General features: G+C 42.9%; 1 protein-coding gene and 1 long non-coding RNA gene across 4 annotated transcripts in view; one reads left to right on the forward strand and one right to left on the reverse strand.

The window, feature by feature from the left end:
- Positions 1-74: 74 nt before the first annotated feature.
- The window catches only part of RUNX3 (RUNX family transcription factor 3), a 167,059-nt gene continuing 145,729 nt past the window's right edge, over positions 75-21,404 (reverse strand). For all 3 annotated transcript variants that reach the window (XM_083455670.1, XM_083455669.1, XM_083455668.1), the window contains one exon: positions 75-6,270. In XM_083455670.1, coding sequence (XP_083311796.1) covers positions 5,762-6,270 — 509 coding nt within the window. In that variant the 3' untranslated portion in view covers positions 75-5,761. The remainder of the gene's footprint in view (positions 6,271-21,404) is intronic.
- LOC310684913 lies at positions 6,290-14,757 on the forward strand. Its single transcript, XR_014514960.1, has 3 exons — positions 6,290-7,831; positions 12,842-12,948; positions 14,387-14,757. It is a non-coding gene; the product is annotated as an uncharacterized lncRNA (long non-coding RNA).

Raw genomic sequence — 21,404 nt, forward strand, 5'->3', positions numbered from 1 at the left:
CTGTACATTCAGATATCCCCATTCACTTCAGTGGAAGGAGCATCACTGGGTGAGAGTCAACAGCCAAGAGCCAATTTCTCCATCAGTAACCGTACATTTATTTATTCCACATGGCAAGGCATTAAAATGATTACACGCAACACCTAGCAATATCATCATGTATATCTGATAAAGAACATGGACCTTTTATTTGTCTTCTAGGAAAGGGAAATGCACCGCTGACCACTCTGCTATGGTTGGCTCAGCTCCCAAGAATCTGCAAGACGAGGCTGATGGAACGAGAGGCCATTTTGCTGTCGATGCAGAAAGCACAGGTGGAGAATCTCCATTTTGCATCAAGTGAGAGTAGCCGCCCAGGTGGAAGGGCAAGAGGTGGCAAGGTAAGCATGTTCAAACATACAAAAACAAAACACCTTTCCATGTTTTCACCAAACTTTGGTTTGGGACTGTTGAATTTTGCAACAGAATCTGCATCCCAGAATCTGCATGTAGAAGTGCTACATGTAAAAGAAGTAGGGCAGGCTACATTTCAAAACAGAGCTGCCAGTAAGTAGGGGTGGACTACTGTGCAGACCCTCACCCTTTAAATATTATTAACACATTTTAAAATATTCATAATCAAAATCAGCTCCTTTTAAAAAAGGAAAAGGAAAAAAAGAAAGGACAAACAAACAAACAAACAAACAAACCAGTCTCTGCTGTGTTAAACACAGATTGCAGAGGGGTTTTTTTTAAAAAAAAGAATTCTAGTCAAATTGTTGTTCTGTTTAAAAAGCAACCAACCAATTAAAAACCTTCCACACACAAGCTCTAAGAAATAGGATCCTTCAGCAACATATTTTTTAAAAAGAATTATATTATTATAACAAATAAAGACCAAAGTAGATTTATTCTTTTTACAGTTAAATATTCCTTGAACCAAACAAAATATTTTACTGTACAAGCAATTGTGCATTTCATATTTTTTTTAAAAAAAGAAGTATATTATAGTGCAAAGCATAAAATAAAATAAAATAAAATCCTCCAGGTCAAATATTTTTGACCGCTTTCATAAAACACATGTGTTTTTATTCACACCTGTGCATGACAATCCATCATTAACTTGAAAGGGTTGGGCTGACAGAGGTTGTACTTCCTAATGTGGTTTACAAGTGCGTATCGAGAACACACTTGATAGTCCTGAATGTTTTTGGTTTTCCTCTTTGAGAAAAACCATCAAGGCTCTATTAGAGGCAGCCAGAAGTTACTTAAAAACAAGCTCTCACCAAAACAATTTGGGGTTGTTCATTTTACACCAGATGCAAATACACATAATGGGCTTGTCAAATGTGTGATGAGCCATGTTAATATGTAGTGACCTATATAGGATGTGGTTTAACATGAGCACAGAGGGATGTTTATAGAACCCAATGAAGTCCTCTGTTTTTTCCTCCCCCTTCCTGGACATACACTCCCCCACACACCATAGCACATTGGCAATTATTCCAAATGGGGAGCATCAAACTTCCTGTGTCTTCCCTTCCACCATCAGAAGGGCTGTGTGTGTGCATTTGATTTTATTTGGTCTGGGCTGTACGATGATGAAGGTATTGCGGTCTCCCATTTGAGGTCAGTGGGGTAGTAGAGAGGAAATGCAGGGGAGACCTTTTCAGAGCTGGAGTGATGCTGCCGTGTGCTGGAGCATGGGTTAAGTGATGGATCCAATTTGCTTTGTGGAAGTGAATGAAGTGATAACAAGGCTTTCAAGTTTGCTTGTGACAGATTAGCATAGAGGAAATCAGAAAATGAAGAACATAACCAAGCAGAGGTTGGAGACTTCTTGCCTTTTCTTTGATAAGGTTTCTACTTCATGCTAGCGGTTTAAATTATAATACCTCTTTGCAAGATTGTTTGCATTTCTAATAAAAAGCTAAAGGTGCATTTCAGCTGGTGTAAGATCTTTTGTTTAGGTTCAATGTGTTTTGCACTTGAATCTAAGCAATCAAAATGAGCACCACTGGATTCAATGGAGCTTACTCACAGGAAATTCTGCTGAGAACTACAGTCATGCTGTTCCTAATAAACTGGGTGTTTGGATGCTCCCTAGGCGGGTGCCTTTGGGAGCTGACATGATGGGCTCTGGTGCTTCAAAATGTTCCACTGCACTATTGTTTCATGTGATGCCTCGCATGTGCAGAGGAAGGAGGAGTCCTTTATGCCCTGTCATGATCCCACTATGGTGATGGATCATGCCTTTGCTTTACAACCTCTGTTAAAATCAGCAATAAGATACTTGTTCACATTTCTAATACCTGCCTACCTAAAAGCACCTCTTGTCAGAACCCAGGCTGCATACCTAGGAGTTTAAAGTGGGACAGTATAGGCTCTAAAGATAGATGTCTACATGGGCTTCTGATGATAGGAATATAGGAAGCTGCCTTATCCTGAGGCAGATCACTGGGCTCCAACAAACTCTGTATCTGGCAGGGTTTCAGACAGGGAGTCTTTCATAGCCCTGCCTGGAGATGCCTGCAGGGACTTCCTGCTTGCCTAGCAGATGCTCTGCTACTGAGCCACAGGCCTTCATCATGATCTGGCACGCACTGTGGTGGTAAACTGGTGTCTGGGTCATACCACATCAGGCTGCTGGTCAGGGCTTCAATGACTGAAGGCTCCTCTATACCAAAATATTCCATCTGTACAGGACACAAGGAGGATGTTCACAGGAAAGAACAGGAGTGTTGCTGCTAGCTCATTAGCATAGGGATATAGGAAGCTGCCTTATACAGGCAAGTGCCTCTCAGTTCTTTCAATCTTCAGTTCAGTTCACCGCATTTCCACATTAGTTTGCTTTCACCAGCATATGGGTGCTCATTTCTCCGAATACATGCATATTTGCAATTCAAATCTCATGATGCACACTTCCCCCAAATATACACATTTCTGTACACATTTTTTGAGTGGAAAACCGAATCACAAAAATCAGAGAAGCATGGATTTTGAAGGATAGCTGTGTTTCAGCCCACGTGGCGTTTTGGGAAGTGTGAATTAGGTATTGTTTGTATTAAAATGTGAACTGAACTGGATTTCTCCCCCTTCCCCAATACTATTTGGTTCATTTAGCTCATTGCTATCTACAGTGACTCCACAGGGTTTCTAACATTTGTCTTTCCAACTCCTTCTCAGTTAAAGGCTGAGATTGAACACAGGATTTTCTGCATGCAAAGCATATACTCTGCTGCTGAGCTGTACTCCTTTCCTTCGGGGGGGGGGGTCACACAGTCTGAAGGGGCTCTGTGCATGCTCCTGCATGCCCAGTAGGGCTGCTCTGTGCAGCTGGCAAGCCTTGGCCATTCAGGGTTCCTGATTGTGTGGAACAGACCTATAGCTATTGGGTCTTTTCAGACTAAAGGTGTGTCTTTTGAAAGGCTTCTGGAGGAGTGTGGCCAATGGCACCATCAGTGTCAGGGGAGGGCAGATTCATTCCTCATTTATTCACTGGGTTGTGAGGGGCTTTTCTTGTGAACAGCCCGTAGATGCTAGGTTCTAGTCAACCTTCCCTCTGATTAGTGATGGAAGGTTCTGCCAATTTTGGTACTCTCAATTTCTCATTTTTCCAATTTTACATTCAGTTCTTCATATTTATGAAGCAATTTCTGATTTATTTATTTTTAATCCTCATGAAAATTCATCAGCATTTTAGTTTTGACTAATGGACATTTTCCAAGCAATTTCCCCTAATGCATTTTTGTATATTATTTTCACTAATAAATTAATTTACACACACACTTTCCCATTTTTGTATGCATTTTTGTAATATTGTTTGGTTGCAGAGCTGCATCACAAAATTCAGATAAGTGCAAATATTTACGGATGACTGCATTTTGGTTCTCTTATTGCTTCAGAAAGTGCAAATTTGATATATTCAACTTTAAATATGAATTGAATCCAATTTCTCCTCCATACCTATCCCCGATATGCTGGTTTTCTGCTCCCAGAAATGCTTTATTTTAGTGAGAGACCATCTAAATGTAAGTCCCAGCAGCAGTCTAAAGTGGTACACCTCAGACACAGGTTTAATATTTTAATAAGAACCAGAGCTTTGGCCTTGATAGAGTACAGCATGCACAGGGCAACTGGGTGATGAATGCATAGGCTCATAAAGGAAGCTGGAATTATACCATTTGTCTGTCTGGTGAAGATGAAAGGCTAGATTCAGCCCCAAAACTAGAGAAGGGCTAATTTAGGGATGGGCTAAATTTGGTTCCTCTCATTTCCCCCAATCTTAAACTCAGTTCTCCACATTTCTATATAAGTTTGTAAATTCTTTTTAAGTCCTTATGAAAATTCATCCACATTTTACTCTGAATTTCTCCTAATATTGTCTATATGCACAATTTTGTAATTCAATTTTGCACAAATCACCTGGTTGGAAAACTGCTTTATAAAATTTGGAGACATTCAAATTTTGAGGTATGAGAGTGTTTGGGTTCTTGTATTTTTTTCAGAAAGTGCAAATTATGTAAGTTCACCTTTAAATGTGAAATTTAATTTTCTCCCCACCCCTACCTACAAGCAGGGGCATTGGTAGGGGGCCCAGGGGGTCTGAGCCCCAGGTCTTTTGCACTTGGTCCCAGATCTCCACCTCCTTTCCTCCTCTTTCCCCCCCTTAAAAATGAAACAAAAACAAAGCCTTGTTTGATGTTGCTTCTTGGGCAGTTAGCTGAGTATGCTGCTGGTAACACCCTATGCATTTACCATCATAATTTTCTCAGAAAATCTCTGTACATAATGTATCAAATGCAAATTTGTGCCAGGAACCTGTTCCTTGAGTACCTAGCAAAATCCCTGCCCACAACCCACTCAGGAACAGATCACCAGCGTGATTCCAGCTGCTTTTACTGCTTCTGGATCACACCTGTTGCGATACAGTATGTGCTGCCATTCATGACTCCTCACCCCACCAACTGAATCTGGTGTATTCAGAGAGGTGGTTAAATGGCCAGATTGGTTCACGGCTGGCGTACGATATTTTGGTAGTATAAAGCAGGAAATTCGAAATAGCACCCTTTCCCAGTACGAAATTAACTGCAGTCAAATCTGACAAGCTCCTCCCCCTGGCGTACGAGCCCTGCTAAAAGATTAAGCAACTGCATTCACCTCAATGGAACTTGTGTAGGAGAACTTTCCAGCATATCCTGACATTCCAGATTCGCCACCTGATGTGACTGCCTTCTGCTGCCTCCTGATAAGGCCACCACTGAATGGCAGAAAGAGTGCGGTGCAGGGCATGGTGACATTCTGGTCCTGTCCTTAGATTAACTTGGCTTTACATATCTTTCTCAACAGTATCTGAAGAGTATCTGAAGTATTCATTCATTCATTCATTCATTCACTCTTAAAATTTCATGACCTTTGAGATGATTGACTAGGGCTTTTCACACTCAGCCACAACACTACAAAGGAACAGAGCATTTCCAATCTGTACATTCCTATGTACATTGCGTACACAATCGAGATTTGTCAAGAGGAACTTTAAGAAGAGGGAGGGAGGGTTTTGTCTGAAATGTATACAAAGTTCAGCCCATCTCCAGTCTCCATTTGCTGAATTAACTTAACAACCTATATTTTCTACAAGAGCAATTTGATGCGCATTGGGAAAAGTTGTTGACGGCTCCTTTTTGTTATCGCCTCCTTTCTAATGACCAACTAACATAGCACATGTTGGGCATTTTAATTAATTTTAAAAAGGGTGAAAGGCATCTGGTTTCCTAGTCCTCTTTCAGTACGGTCTCCAGACAGCTTCATCCATCCTCCCGGGAGTTGTCATGGCTGTAGGTGAGTTACTGTGGCTGCCATCCGCCTCAACGCCGTCATTCTGATTGGCAAGGCTAGGATTAATTAAGTTATTTCCAGCTGATGCACTTGGGCAAGAGGGAAGCATCCTCGTTGGTGAGCGCTCTCCCCCCGCTACCATGGAGAACTGGTATGACCCGGATGATGTGCCATAGTACAAGTGGTAAGGGGAAGGGTTGGTCTGGAAAGGTCCACTCTGGTTTTGGGTGGAGCTGGGGTATGGTGGAGGAAGGTAGGTATGGTGGAACCGAGTGGTGGCGGGCATGCTGGTCATGCTGATGCCACCAATTCCAGTGGCGGAAGGTGAGGCTGTGTAAGGGAAGGCTGCCGACATTGCACCGGGGTAATGCATCCTGGTCTCGGTGAAGCCCGGTAATGCAGAAAAGGACCGGTCAAACTGGCGTGGGTCAGAGAACGGACTCAATTCAGATGTACCTGGTTTGGGGGAAAGAGAAAAAGGAGAGGAGAGAGAGGGTGTTACTGTGGGTTGGAGTTTTCAGCCTTCTCCTGGAACATGTGGCACAGCTCATTTTGTGAGTATAGGTCTGGGGTTCCTGTACTGTGGTCCACCACCTACCAGTAGTCCACGACCTGCGTTCAGGTGGTCTCTGCCATGTCTGTGGATTTGTGGTTGAAGACAAGAGACGGCATATCCATTACATTAAACATTCACCTTGGTTTTTTGTTGTATTTTTATCGCTTCTTGGGTTTCTCATATCGCATTTTCTTGTACTGCAATTTGAATTCTGTAGAATTCAAACTGTAATGCAATGAAGTGCAATATATAAAAAGTAAAAGAAGCATAAAAAATACAATTAAACACCACACAGAATCTTGTACAGAGTGTTATAATTGGCACAACAGGCAGTTCTTAAAAATGCACAATATAATTAAAATCAGCAGTTAAGCTAAAATTACATGTGGAAACATACGGATGGTATTCAACTACCATGTCCTGTCAGTGCACAGATTTCCATTTACACAATGGGACTTCCCCCCCTTCCTCTCCCACAACCCTCCCCAAATCTGCTCCCAGGGGGTTGGGAAAGTCCCTGAAACAGATTGAGGGGGCGTGCGGGAAGACGAGGGGGAGAACGTTCTGTTGCACAAGCAGAGATCCTTGCACAGATGGAATGTTCATATAGCAATACATTGAATACTACCCATTAAGTGGTCAGCCAAGACTCTCAGAAATTTCCAAAAACTATGTCCGCTTTTACATGTTTCATGCCTTAAAAAAAGTTTTTAGCAGGCTCTGAAAAGAGCACCCTAAAGGCACTGGCCTGATGTCGCTGCAGAGAGCCCACAAACCCTCCTTCCCACTGTAAGATTCTATGAAATCAAGTTCGGATCACATTGGGGATAGGCAATGGCTGAGCCTCTCTGTATATTTATAGAAACATACCCCATCTCCTCCTCCTCTCAATTTGTGAAGGTATCATTTTAGTGCAGTGCGGTCCAGTCCAGGCCCCTCAGCTCAGATGTGTGGGCGTGTGTATTAGTGATACGCTTGCTTCTATTCTAGCTTTTGGCCAGCACAATTGTAAACACAGAAATAAAATTGTTTAGCTGTTCTCTAGGGCTGTGTAGTAAATAGACAGCACAGCCCTCTGACAGCGAGTCCCCAAGCTAGTCAGTCCATCTGCTTTGGCACACATATGCACACACAAACAGAGCAATGTGGAGGGAAATCTGGAGCCTATGCCAGGGTCTTCTGAGGCCTTCGTGTGGGTGGTCTGTTTGTGCTGATAGGCCCAAGGGACAGAGCTGATAAACACACAGTTGAAAGCTTGCTTACTGTAGGTCATGCTATTACTGGTTGGGGTTTTTTTTGTTTTTTTGCCTATGAAGGCCTAAAAAAAGAGTGAAGAAATGTAATTACTATTTTTTTTCTGTGAAGCAATATTTAACTGCGGAAAGACGAAAATGACTGATCCAAGATGGATGCTTTCTCTGTCCCCACAATTCCAGAAACTGCCCTAACAGTTTAATTGAGGTGACCATCATTCATGTGGATTCCTGTTCTACATTAGCCATTTTAGGGCATTCACCCTATTTGTGTGAAGCAGAAAAATGCAGCAATGTTTGTTGGCCCTCCTGCTTCTGCCATATCCTTGTCACCTGCCCTGCTGCCTTCCATGTGTCAGGCGGGGAGGCCTGAAGAGGAAACCTGCTTCTATGCATGAAGGCTCCCTGGGTGGTTTAGAATTCGGATTCCACAGGGTGTGGGATACTTCCTCATGCACAGGTGTACCAACTTGAACAACATATGGGCGGCAGGTAAGCCCCGCCACACATAATCACAAGATGCACACCATCTGAATGGCAGTGCCCATCAACTGGGGGGGGGGAGCCCCCTCAAATACTTTATGGGGGGCAAAGGGACATTGGCCCCTAGGTGCTGGTTCCTATGTTCATTCAATATATGGAAGAAGTCAGGTCCAGGGTGCAGGGTGCAATAGAGAGGCAGGCACTCTCTCTTGCCTGCAATTTTAATTGAATGATGGGTAGAATGACTGAATAGAGGTATTGTCAGTCTCTGTTTCTTTGCCTAAGGCAAATAGAAGGGATCAAATGAATGCATTGATACCTTCAAGACATACTCAGCCTCCAAAGATACAGAAGTAATGTGTCAAGGAGTTGCAGCCAATCACAAATTCCCTTTTCTATTGCCAATGGGGACTCCCCACTCCCGCTGGGTCCAAGCTGCATGAAGGGTGGGGTGATGGTGATAGAAATCTCCAGTTTTATCACAGCATGGTAAAGGGGTAAGCCTCCATTCCCCACATTTGACATTCTGATAAATAAGTGCCTGCAATCAACAGAAAACAACATGCTACATACCTAGCAAATATCTAGTATGGCCCTTCTGGAGAAAGGGAACTGGGTGTTTGCTATTTGTTCTAAGTAGGGATAGGTGAATCTGTCAATTTTGGTTTCTTTCAGTTTCTCATTCTTCCAACCTTCACTTCCCTGTACTTCTACATCATTTTGCAAATATGTTTATTTTTAAAAGTCATGAAAGTTAAGCCACATTTTAGTGTGAATTTTCCTAAAATAGATTTTTGCCATATATACAAATTTTTGAAAGCAATATTCTCTAATGTAATTAATTTTCATATGTTACTTTCACTAATATATGCCTTTATGCGTTTACATTACCATAATATGTGCATTTTTGTACACATTAGTTGGCTGTAGAGCTGTACTGCAAAATTCTGAAGGCTTGCTCAAGGCCAGGGGTCAGCACCATGCAGCCCATGGGCCAGATGCAGCCCACGAAGACCGTTTTACTGGCCCACAAGCCACCTCTGAGCTGAGCCGCCCGCTCGGCAAGTCCCGCATGTGCTGCGCTAAACCAGCACAGCACAGCGCATGGACTTGCTGAACAGTGCTGGAAATCGCGTCTGTGCATGTCCAGATGCCGAAAATCGCTTCTGTGCCGGCATGATGTTCAGCATCACACAGCGCCAGTCCAGACCACAGACGATCTCTGTGGGAGTGATCCAGCCCATGGCCGGTAAACCTTGCTGACCCCTGCTCAAGGCCTTGCGCTTGGGACCTTCTAAAGGCAAAGCATGCATTCTCCCAATAAGCTATAGCTCCCCTCCCAACATATTTAGGGCTGAACCCAGGTTTACTTGGGGAAAGGCCAGAGCTCAGTGGTAGAGCATCTGCTTTGCATGCAGACAGTCCCAGGTTCAATTGCATCTTCAGGTAAGGCGAGGAAAGCTTCCTTTCCTGAAACCATGGCAAGCTGCTATCTGTCACTGTGGACGGTACTAAGCTAGATGGGTCAGTGGTCTGACTCGGTATAAGGCAACTTCCAACATGTCTATATACCATACTTGTATTGTACCTTTCTCCCAGCTGATAGCAGCTGGGGGGGGAGGATTGAAATTGGGTCAATGGAATTGCCTGTATCGTGGTCCTGATCCAACTTGTCCCCCTTCTGGGATGATTTTAATAAAAGAACTAGGTGGTAAAAAATCCCACCATGGGCCTGTCATTTCACTACTAGTTTAGCCCTTAACTTAAAAAGGCAAAAAGCAAGGAGGAGCGGCAAGACCTGAGACTGATCTTGAGAAATAAATACTTATGATAATGTGATGTGCCCAACATGTTTCAACAATTATTTTCCTCGGGGCAAAAAAGACGTCTCTTATCTTGATAGCAGCAACCAAAGCAGTGCGCTTGAATAATGTTCTTTTATTGTAGGGCATCTTTCAAGCAAACTGTTTCAGCTGGGCATATCCTGTGTTATAACATTGCTCCCATCCTCCCCATTCACTAGTCTAAGATATTGCTCATACCTTTTCCCCTCTCTCTTTAATTTTTTGGCTTTTGGGAGATGCCTCCCTTTTCTCTCTCTTTTGTGGCGAACTTCATTTCCTCGGCTTGTTTCCCCTGACCAAATCCCGATCTACATTTTGAGCTGATTCATGTTCTCATTGGATCCCGCCTGTGCTTTTGCTCCTGCGCCCCATCCCATCCTCCTCCTCCTCCTCCTCCTTGGCGATGCGGCATTCAGGAATTCCAGGAGATGGATATCTTGAAATAAATGGCAGGCAGGCGCCATTTGCTGCTCGACAGCTTGAACACAGCAAAGGAAGGCCTTTACGCTGCTTCATTATATTTCATGTCGCCATAAATAATATTCCATAAAGAGCAAATTCAAATAAAAAGCTCAGGGCACATTTCCCCTTTTTGTTTTCCTCCCTAACACACTCTTAAAGTTTTTAGAGAGGCCAACTTTTATGAGTCTGAGCTTGCACCGCTTGGCAATTGCTGCCCGCTGCTAATGTAAAAGCAGCAGTGTAAATGTGTTAATTACTGTTGGCTTGCAAAACAAAACAAAAAGGAAGGGGGAGCTATGTAAAGATGCTAGAGGTAGGCTTTTGGTCTATGCATTTCCTCCTGTTACATGCAAAGTGAAAAAGAAATACAGCTGAGAAATATATCTACCAATGTTGCTGCTGCTTCTTGTTTTTAGATAAAGCAAGCAAGTTTCTAATCCTCATGAGCTGTAGTCTTAAAAAAATTAAAAATACAAACATTATTCTGATCAAATTTCAAAAACTTTTTTTCAGCCAGCTAAACCACACATGTAAGTTTGACATGTTTTAAAATATGTGCTTTATAAAGTATATTTCTAAACTGCTGGGGGTTTTTTTATTTCTCACATCTGATTTTATCATAATTTTAATGTATATTTTATGTAAGCTGCTTGGAGGTTTTGAAGATGAGGTGCTTTATACATTCTATTAACTATACATACATACATACTAGCTATGGCTAGAGAAGTTAATGACAGAGCTCTGAATGGTTATTGAAATCAAGGCATGGTCAGGGAAGGTGTGCTTCTGGTTATCAGATGCTGGAGACAAGCGACAGCTTTGTCCAACATGACACTGCTTCAAAGTAAACCTGGAACATAAGAGGCTGTCTTATGCCATGTCAGACAATTGTTCCAGCTAGCTCAATATTGTCTACACAAGCAAAGGGGAATCTGTGGCCCTTCCAGGTGACGTTGGACCACAACTCCCATCATCTCTGACCCAGCTGGCTGGGGCTGATAGGAGCTGAAGTCCAACAACATCTGGAGGGCCACAGGTTCCCTTTCCCTGGCTTACACTGTCTGGCAGTGCCTCTCCAGCCAAGGGGCAAAACCTTCTGCAGGCAAAACATGTGCTTTGCCACTGGCTAGCCACTGCTGGAAACAGAATGTTGGACTTGATGAAGCTTTGGGTGGATCCAGCAAAGCAATTTTTCATGCCGTCCCAAGTGCATCATCCCAAGCAGAACAACATTCATAAGAACATAAGAGCCAGTTCCCTAGGTAGTCCAGCATCCTGTCTCACAGTGGCCAACCAGAAACCTATGGGAAGACAGCAAACAGGCTCTGGGTGCGACAGCACTCCCCCCCCCTGTGGTTTCCAGCAACTGGTATTCAGAACCATTACTGGTTCCATAGGAGCCAACTCCTGAGGGCTGAGGGAGCTTTACTTCCCCCAAATATTTGAGGGGACTGCTCCCATGTTTATGGGCACTGCCATTCAAATGGTGTGTATGTGTGTGTGTGTGTGTGTACCACACCATGTGATTATGTAGGGTGGAGCTTACCTGGGCTTCTCCAATATTTTATTCAAGTTGGTTCTAACAGTGGAGGTAGTGGAGTCAATGTCAGGATGCCCTCAAACCATCTAAGGCACTGTGTGCATTGTCTAAGAAGACACATTGAGATGTTTGCTTATCTCAAATGGACTTTTGTTGAAATAACAATTCTACTTGACCATGTACAATGCCTCTGTATAAATTATGCCCTGGTGAAGGCATTTGCTCACAACACGGAGTGCATTCATGCTTCGGATAATAAACCACCATGTTTTTGTAGCTTTTGTTCTTTTGTTAATTAGACTTTGTGGGCAGCAACCTGTTTATTTTAATTTCTCCTGCACAGCACTAGAATCTTTCAGGCACTTTAATATCACTAAGTGAGGAAGAAGAGGAGGATAAAGTTGATGAATAGGTACAGTCCTGGGAGGAAAGTACTACATGATTTCCCGTGCATATTTTGAATCAGTCACATTAAGGAAGCAATTGGAGACTGACTCCATAGGAGAACATGCCACAAGCAAACTCAGTGAGTTGACAGGGTCAGCAGAGTCAAATGGTAATTCTTTTGCTGGTCTGTGTTACGCAAGGTTGTAGGGGTGGGGGTGAGGGGAATATATTATTATGGGACAATATAGGCTCTAAAGCAGGGCTAGCCAACATGGTGCCCTCTAGAAGTTGTTGGACTCTGGCTGTTATTATGTTTCACCATGTTGACTGGGGCTGACAGATGTTAAAGACCAACAACATCAGGAAGGCACAGTGTTGATTATTTCTGATCCGGAGCAGGAATATTATTCATTAAAATATATTTTAAAGTGTGTGTTCTTTCACAAATGAAAGAACTTCTCTGGATTTGAGGTCACTTTTCTCACACAAGGCTTTTCCACAGGAACCAACATTAGGCTGCCCCAAGCACCAAATCTTGAAGGGGGATAATGGCAGTTTGAAGGCAGAGCTGTGTGGCTTCCTCTGCCTGCCTAAAGCTAATCTGCTCAGGTACGGTGAGGAAACTGTCCCATTGCCAGTGTAAGATTCAACTATTATTCTGATTGGCTTCAGTACATAGAGTGGTGTGTATATGTGTGTGTGTGTGTGTGTGTGTGTGTGTGTGTACATGCGCCATCTTGTTTGCCTCACAAAGCAAACTGTATTGGGCCAGCCCTGTCTTACACTACGGCCACATCCATTTTATATTAAAAGCAGAATCCTACCAGTTTAAATAGCCATGGCTTCCCCCAAAGAATCCTGGTAACAACTGTTAAGAGTCCTGAGAGCTGTTACGAGATCCCCTATTTCCCTCACAGAGCTACAATTCTCAAAGTGGTTAAATGGTCGGTCCTTCTACCAAGGGTACTCTGGAAATTATAGCTCTTTGAGGCAAATAGTAATCTAAGCTCAGCACCCTTAAGCAACTACAGTTCCCAAGATTCTTTGGCGGGGGAAGCCAGGACTGTTCAAGTGGCATCATAGTGCTTTAAAAGTATAGTCCGGATGTGGCCTCCATCATAAACAGCCCTTCTATGAGTGGAAAAGGCTTTCTAGCTAAATAGGACATCTTTGAACATAAGAGCATAAAGAGAGCTCTGAAGGATCAGACCAAAGGCCGTTGTGGTTCAGCATCCTGTTTTCCATTGTGGCCAACCAGGTGCCTTAGGGAGGTTCACGAGCAATTGTTCCTCAACCATTATATGTACTTAACAACAGTGTTAATAAGTGACAATGTGCTGTTCTTTAATGGTGCCTTAAGACTGTGGCCTGGAGTTTCTGCCTTGCTCTGCTTCACAGTGTGAAGCAGAATTAAAACCTCTTGTTACTCGTGTCATCTTTTCACTCCATCTGCCACTATAGCTGACAATGTCTCTCTCCCCCCGCCCCGCTCTTACACACACACACACAAACACACACACACACACGCTGAGCAAGAACCCACCAGTTAAATAATAATTTTTAAAAACGCCACAATTTTTTTATGGTTTCACCTCTGGAAAAAAGTACTATGGGCTGACTTCTAGATTTCATCTGCTCCCGTATTGCTTTCTTGGGGGCCCTCGCAATTCTGAGGGCGAGTATTTTCCTTGTCGTGCTGCCAATCAAAATATTTGAAGGAAATGTTTATTTTCTTCTCAAAATCGCACCAGCTGCTGCCTTAACTGAATAAGCCCATTTAGAGGTAATAATTTAACCATTGTGAGAGCAAACCAAGGGCCCGCACACTCCAAATATCTGACCCGATCTATCAACGGAAATGGCAACACTTTGGATCAGGGAACTGGGAAGCAAGAATTTGTGTTCAACCAGAGGTCATCGTTCCGACTAGCGTAACACTGTTGCCACTTGGGGTTGGCCACTCTCTCTGCCTTGTGGTGGTCAGTGATAACAAAAACAGAGTCCCAGTTTGCAACTTGCCCTGATTTCCCCACCTCCTATTTTACAGATGCTGGTGACTTAAGCAACCTCAACTTAGGAGCCAAGCAGCACGCAGATGAGTTTTCAAGCTTCTCCGTTTGCTTTCCAGGTCAAACAACCAAATCCAATAAAATGTCATCTCTGTTTTCATACCAGCCTTGGAGGAAACCTGACTTCACAGATTCCAAGAAGCAACAGCTTGAAGAAAGCTAAATTTTTCCGGGTCTCCCCTCTCCCCTTCTCCCAATATAGAAGCAAGCTAAGTGGAAGGGGCCATTGTTTCAGACAGCAGTACAGCTAGGTAATTTTTAGACCCTGAATCCAGACCCTCCACACACAACACTAGATGAAAAGGTGTGAACCACACAATTAGCATTTATCTTCCCTCCACGAAGGGCAAGCGTGCATAAATGTGTATATTTAGTGAAAGTAATTTCATTTTAAAGGAAATTGCTTGCAAAAAATGTGTATTTTAAGCAAAACTGCTTAGTTCACACTAAAACGCTGATACTTTTCACAAGGACGTTTAAAATAATCTTCCACATTGCAAACTGATGTGGAAATGCAGAGAAATGAACTTAGGAATGAAAGTGTGAGAAACAGAGAAACCGAAATTGACAGATTCACGCATCCCTACTCATAAGTAAAGTGACTCATAATTTCTTTCTCAAATGGAGATGTTTGAACAAGCCTTGAAACATTAAATCTGCTAGTTTGGGACACTTCAGTTTCTCATTTTCCCAATCGTAAGCTTAGTTCACATTTTTGCATCAGTATGCTCTATAATGTACATATTTGTAATGAAAATTTGTCAGCATTTTAGTATATATATTTACATGCAATTTTGTCTAATATACTGCTATTTTGTATGTTATTTTCAATAATATATGCTTTTATGAACACTATCTGAATAGCCACATATTTGTACACTTTATTTGTTGAAGAACTGAATCACAAAATTCAGAGATGTGCAAATTTCAAAGGATAGCTGCCTTTGGTTCATGTATTCTCCCCCATCCCTCAACGAGACAAATCAGATCCAGCAATTCATACATTCCTAAGATATATATTTGCTTTTCTGGCTTAAGCTATGATGATGGATAGGATAAACATGGGAGATATTTAACACCCATGTATAAATATAGTTGGCAAGAAGGGTTAAGGGCAGATGTGTCTCCCTGTGCCTTTATTTCCAGTCCTTCACTCCTTCAGCCCTTTTCTGTCTGTCCCTTAAAACCTCTTACAAAATAGCCGTATTTCCTAAGTGTCGTAGCATTTAACTGATGGTTCATATCCATTGATGTCTGAACCATTTCACTGAGTAAAACTTAAGACACCTACAAAAATAGTAAAGGTGGCATCCAATGCCCTTGTTCCGTTGGCACAAGGATTTGTTTCTGCAATGGAGCTTCCCCTATCTCCTCTCCCCTTGCATGTCCTCACCCTCTCCAAATCTGCTTCAGACGACTGGGGGAACCACTAGACCAGATTTAGAGGGGAGGAGAGGCGGAAAAGTTTCCTTTCACAAGTGTAAATCATTGCACTGGTAGGACAAGGGACTTGAGGCTGAAATATTTAAACAATTAATGGGTTAGATTAATGAATTTTAAAAGCATTTAATCAATTAAAAGGCAGCCCCTGATTAATCAAGGAAATAATAATAATAAAAAATAAATTATTATTATTATTATTATTATTATTATTATTATTATTATTATTATTAATAATAATAGAAACTTATCAGTGCAATCCTACACATGTCTACTCAGACGTCCACCCTGCTGAGTTCTGTGGGAATTTCTCCTAGGCCTCGGTTTTTGTCGCTGGTTCTCCCACCCACCCTCCCTCAGTTCAGGGTGCTGCTGATGCTCCAAGCATGCTATGGACTATGTCGGCCACTGTATTTGGGGGCCAGGCAGGAATTTTTCCATTTGGCAAATTGGCACCAGCCATTTGGTTTTCGCCTATCTCATATTAATTGTCACAACTTTGTAAGGCGGATATGCTTTGGGTAAGCTTATATCTTGGATGGAGGGGAGGTTGTAGCTTGTGCCTGCCTTCCATGCCTAAGTTTCACAGAAGTCTTTGATTATTTAACTCATTTCTTTCTCACGCCACACAAACTGTTCTATTAGGGTGCAACTGGGATGCACTATCCTAAGGGTTGTTGGTTTCCCCGAAGACTGTCACACTGAAGGCTGAAACAATATGTCTCTGTATTTATATATAAGGACCAGCTTGAGTGGGTGTCCGCAAAAAGTTAGTGGCTCATTGTTCATGTGATTAAGGTTAATTCCATAGCAAATTTCATTTCTGTTGTTCAAAGGAGCATCCAGGAACAATCAAACCCCTTCAGGAGCCTAGAGGAGGCTCTTCTGAATATATAATTTAATATCTGGACTCAGTTCAACTGTTGTAGCTCAGTGACTAATCCCACAAGGCAAAAAGCAGGGTGAGGAGAGCTTTGGCAGTTCCATCAGAACAAAAAGCCGCACCGCACCTCCCTCCACAGAAGGGAAGAATTCAAAGCTGATGGGGCCAACTTTTGAAAACAAATGTCATCAAGCTGGCTCCTGTGTGCATATATCCAGTGCTGGCTCTTAGTCATAGTTCCCCCACAACAGCTTGGAGGCTCTTACTTAGAACAAAAAGTGAGGTCTTTGTGACATCCTTCTGGTAGGTCATGGTGCTTCAGAGCTGAGCCTACCGCTAGGCCAGGGATAGGGAATCCCAGGCCTGGGGAATGAATGCAGCCCTCCATATCTCCCTATCTAGAGCTGGCCAGTGTGGTCTCCTCATGCTCAAGGGAAGCATACAATAGAAAGCTACAAACTTTGGTCACAGCCACACTATACATTTTAAACACTCGTTGCATCATCACCTTGTTGTGGTGAGTGGGCTTGGACGTTCCTATGACCCTTGTATGGTCAAAGGGGAGGAGCTAGACAAAGAATGATCCAAGAAGTCCTCAATGGCAGAACAGGCAGAAGATAACAAGTGGCATGTTACAATGACTGTGAGGGCAGATGAAGGCTGCAGCAGATAATAATCTACTGGTCGTCGTGATACTCATGCCATCAGAATAGAGCCTCACTGCGAAGACTGTGCGTTGGTCAGCATGCACTGAACTACACACATAAAACAAATTCACACATAGACGTCTTCCAAAAACCCATCCCAAACCCGGGACCGTGAAATCTGGAAGCCCCTAGTCATGAACCGGCATATGGGCAGTGGATACAGATTCAGTCATTCTGACTCAAGACTCTTAAGGACCATCTGTTTTCAGAGTTCCCTGATAACACTGAGGAACACTAGAGGAAGCTAAAAACATCCATTATTGCAGCTTGTGAACAAACTATTGGATACTAAACCAAGAAACACCAGGACTGGTTTGATGAAATGACAGTGAGATTGAACACATTATTGACAAGAAAAGGAAGGCCTTTCAGCTCTAGCAAAGAGATAGAATCTGTGCCACTAAGAAATAAACCTATGCCAACGCTAAGGTTGAGGTTCAAAGAAGAGCCAGAGAACTAAAGAACACCTGGTGGGGGATGGAACCTCAAGAGATCCAGCACTTAGCCAACACTCATGATGCACAGAGTTTCTTTAAAGCCACAAAGACTATCTATGGGCCAAGAAATCATGGCAATAAATCATGGCATAACCCCCTACACTTAACAGACGGTACCACACTTCTAAAAGATAAAGAAGCTATTGCATTGCGCTGGAAAGAACATTACTAGCATCTCCTTAACCGCAACTCACCCATAGTTGCCATATTCCACAGAAACAAATTAGAGATGAGCTTGCAGTATCTCCAAATCTAGGAGGGTTGTGTATAGCTATTAACCAAATGAAAAACAACAAAGCCAGCGGACCTGATGGGATATCTGCTGAAGTCTTCCAAGTGGGTGGAACTGAACTTAAACAACAGCTTCACAGACTCATTGAAAATTTCTGGGGGAGAAAGGAGATCCCAGCAGACTTTAGGGATGCCAAAATTATCAATCTCTTTTAAAAAAGGTGATAGAACAGATTGCAGAACCTATCAAGGCATCTCTTTATTAGCTGCGGACGGCAACATTCCTTAAAGGATCTTAGCAAACCGTCTCCTAACAATATCCAAGGCTACCCCTCCTGAATCCCAAAATGGTTTTCTACCTTCTAGGGGGACAGTGGACATAATTTTCACCACTCAACAGCTTCGACAGCTTCAAGAAAAATGCAGAGAGCAAAAACTACCCTTTTATATGGCGCTTATTGACCTGACTAAGGCCTTCAACACTGTAAATCGTAACACCCTGTGGACTGTCCTTCTGAAAATTGGCTGCCCAGATAAATTTGTGAACATCCTTCAGCTCCTCCATAATCAAATGACAGCAACAATCACAGATAAGAATGGCTCTCAAAGTGAACCATTCACAGTGGGATCAGGTGTTAAACAGGATTGTGTTATCACACTAACTCTATTATTTTCATTGCCATGATCCTACACTTTGTTGAAGGGAAACTCCCCACCAGAGTAGAAATCATATATCGAACAGATGGAAAGCTCTTTAATCTGAGTAGGCTGAAAGCAAAGAGCAAGGTTATCGTAACGTCCGTCATAGAACATCAGTATGCTGATGACAACGTAGTGTTTGCACACTCAGAGGATGACCTCCAAACCATCCTAAATATCTTCGCAGAAGCTTATGAAAAGTTTGGCCTATCGTTCAACATTCAAAAACCCCAACGAGCTGCACTTTGAGATTTAAAGCATCTCTCAAGGCAAATCTTTAAAAACATAGTATAAACACCAACAATTGGGAAACACTGGCCTGCGGGCGCACCAATTGGAGAACAGTCCTTACCAAAGGCGTCATGGACTTTGAAGATGCTTGAACTCAGGATAAAAGGGACAAATGAGCTAAGAGAAAGGCACGTTTGGCAAACCATCACCATGATCAACTCCTGCCCAGAAACCTATGTCCCCACTGTGGAAGGGTGTGCGGATCCAGAACTGGCCTCCACACTCATCTATGGACTCACTGTTAAGACCGTGTTCATGGAAGATAATCTTACTCGGCTACGAGTGATTGCCAAAGAAGAAAGAAGACATTTTAAACATATTTAAAGGACATGGCTTTCTCAAAAGGATCCTGGGGACTGTAGTTTGTTAAAGATGCTGGGAATTGTAACTCTGTGAGGGGTAAACTACAGTTCACAGGATTATTTGGGGGAAGCCTTAACTGCTAATGTGGTATAAATGTGCTTTGAAAGGATGGTTTAGATGTGACTGATACCTTCCTAGACAAAAGCTGAGGAGAAATGAAAATTCTCCACACTGTTTGTTGGCATGGAGATACATGTGTGGGTGCATTTTGCTGAATATTCTTCGGGGAGATATGATGAAATTCTTTTCTGAGAAATTGCAGCTCAGTTGCTGTCAAAATGAAATTCTATTGTTAGTTCATGTTGGTGGATGAAGGAAGTGAGAGGGGACCAGAAGGGCCAAGCCCATGATCTCCTCTATCAATGGTCACATCCACACCATACAGTTAAAGCACATTTATACCATTTTAACAGCTCCCAGGATTCTCTGTGGGAAGCTGTGTGGTGTGGATGTGACCAATATTAAAATAATAGTAAACAATATTTAAACCGGATTGATGGCTGTGTTAAAAAATTTGCAGCCAGGGAAACCTGGAGGCCATTTTGCTGATTATTTCCCAGAGGGAGGACTAAAATTCTCTAGCAGTTAAGAAAGAGCTAAAACAAAACAAAACAAGAGCCAGAAAATTATTCTGTGAGAAATGTTGGCTTTGCCCTACCCTAGACATTATTCTGGTGATGAGCGCTAGGAGGCAACTGCCTGACCTGCGCGCGCCAGAGCCTTGTGTTCGCTTTTTAAGGCTGAGTCAGTTGTGGTTAAAGAAAAACAAGTGGGGCCCTGCAACAAAACATTTTGTGTGTGTCCTGGGAGCCTTTAAAGCTCTTCCTTCTCAGGGATGAGGTTGCCCAGAGTAGGAGAGCATCCCCACCTGAGAAGAGGGAGCTTTGAAGGTGTGGACTGGGCCAGCTGCCAGTCATCCAACCCTGTGCCTTCATAATCTAGTCCCTTCCTCATCCTCTAAGCTTCCTCCACTCCATCCCTCTCCATCTTGCACCACATTCAGCCAGGAACTGCTTTTGGAAGCCTTCCAAACAAGCCCTGGAGCCAATTTTGTTTAATGGCAATGGATCCAGGTGTGTCAAGCACCTGCTACATGCATGCATAGTTGCTTTATAGCATTATTTATGTGTGTTGGGGTGGGGGGTGGGGAGAGAAGTCCTTTGGTTTCCCCCCCCCCCACCATATTTCTTTTTGGGCTGACTGCAAACCTCTAGGCTTGATCAAGCCTGCTGATACACCCAACTTGCGCACGAATGGTACCATTTTTGCAAAAAAAACAAAAACAAAACATCATCAGTACTCTGGTCTGAGCATAAGAAAAAGAGAAAGTTATTGTGTGTATGGTGTTTGTGTGGTTGTTATTGAATGGTATGAGGGCTGGGGGGGGGGGGTCAGAAGCAAGACTATCATATTGGTTTCTCTCTGTTTGTACCTGACTTTTCCTTCAATGAACTATGGGGTGGCTGAAAGAGGGCTCTGCTCTTTTTAATCCTTGCAAAATCTACTCAAGGTTAGTAAGTGCTTAGACTAAGAGACTACCATACTCAAGGCCACCCAGGAAAACTATGTGGTCTCCTCAGACCATGACCAACACTGGTGGCTTCAACCGTTTCAGGGTTTTCAAGATATCTATATCACCCTGAGTGTGGCTTTAGAAAGTTGTAACTTATTATCGCATAAAAATGCTAACATCTACAACATTCTGGCTTTCATGAATCTGCCCCCTCCCCCCCCCCCGTGCTCAAGGGTACACAGTAACGGCACCTCTCTCTTTTGTCGTTAAAAAGTGTGATGCTTACTATAACAACTTCATGGTGAGTACTGGACCTATTATTATTATTATTATTATTATTTAAAAAGCACTGCCCCCACCCCTACGTTTTTT

Source organism: Podarcis tiliguerta (genome assembly GCF_965153285.1).
Source record: "Podarcis tiliguerta genome assembly, chromosome: 8".
Lineage (NCBI taxonomy): Eukaryota > Metazoa > Chordata > Lepidosauria > Squamata > Lacertidae > Podarcis > Podarcis tiliguerta.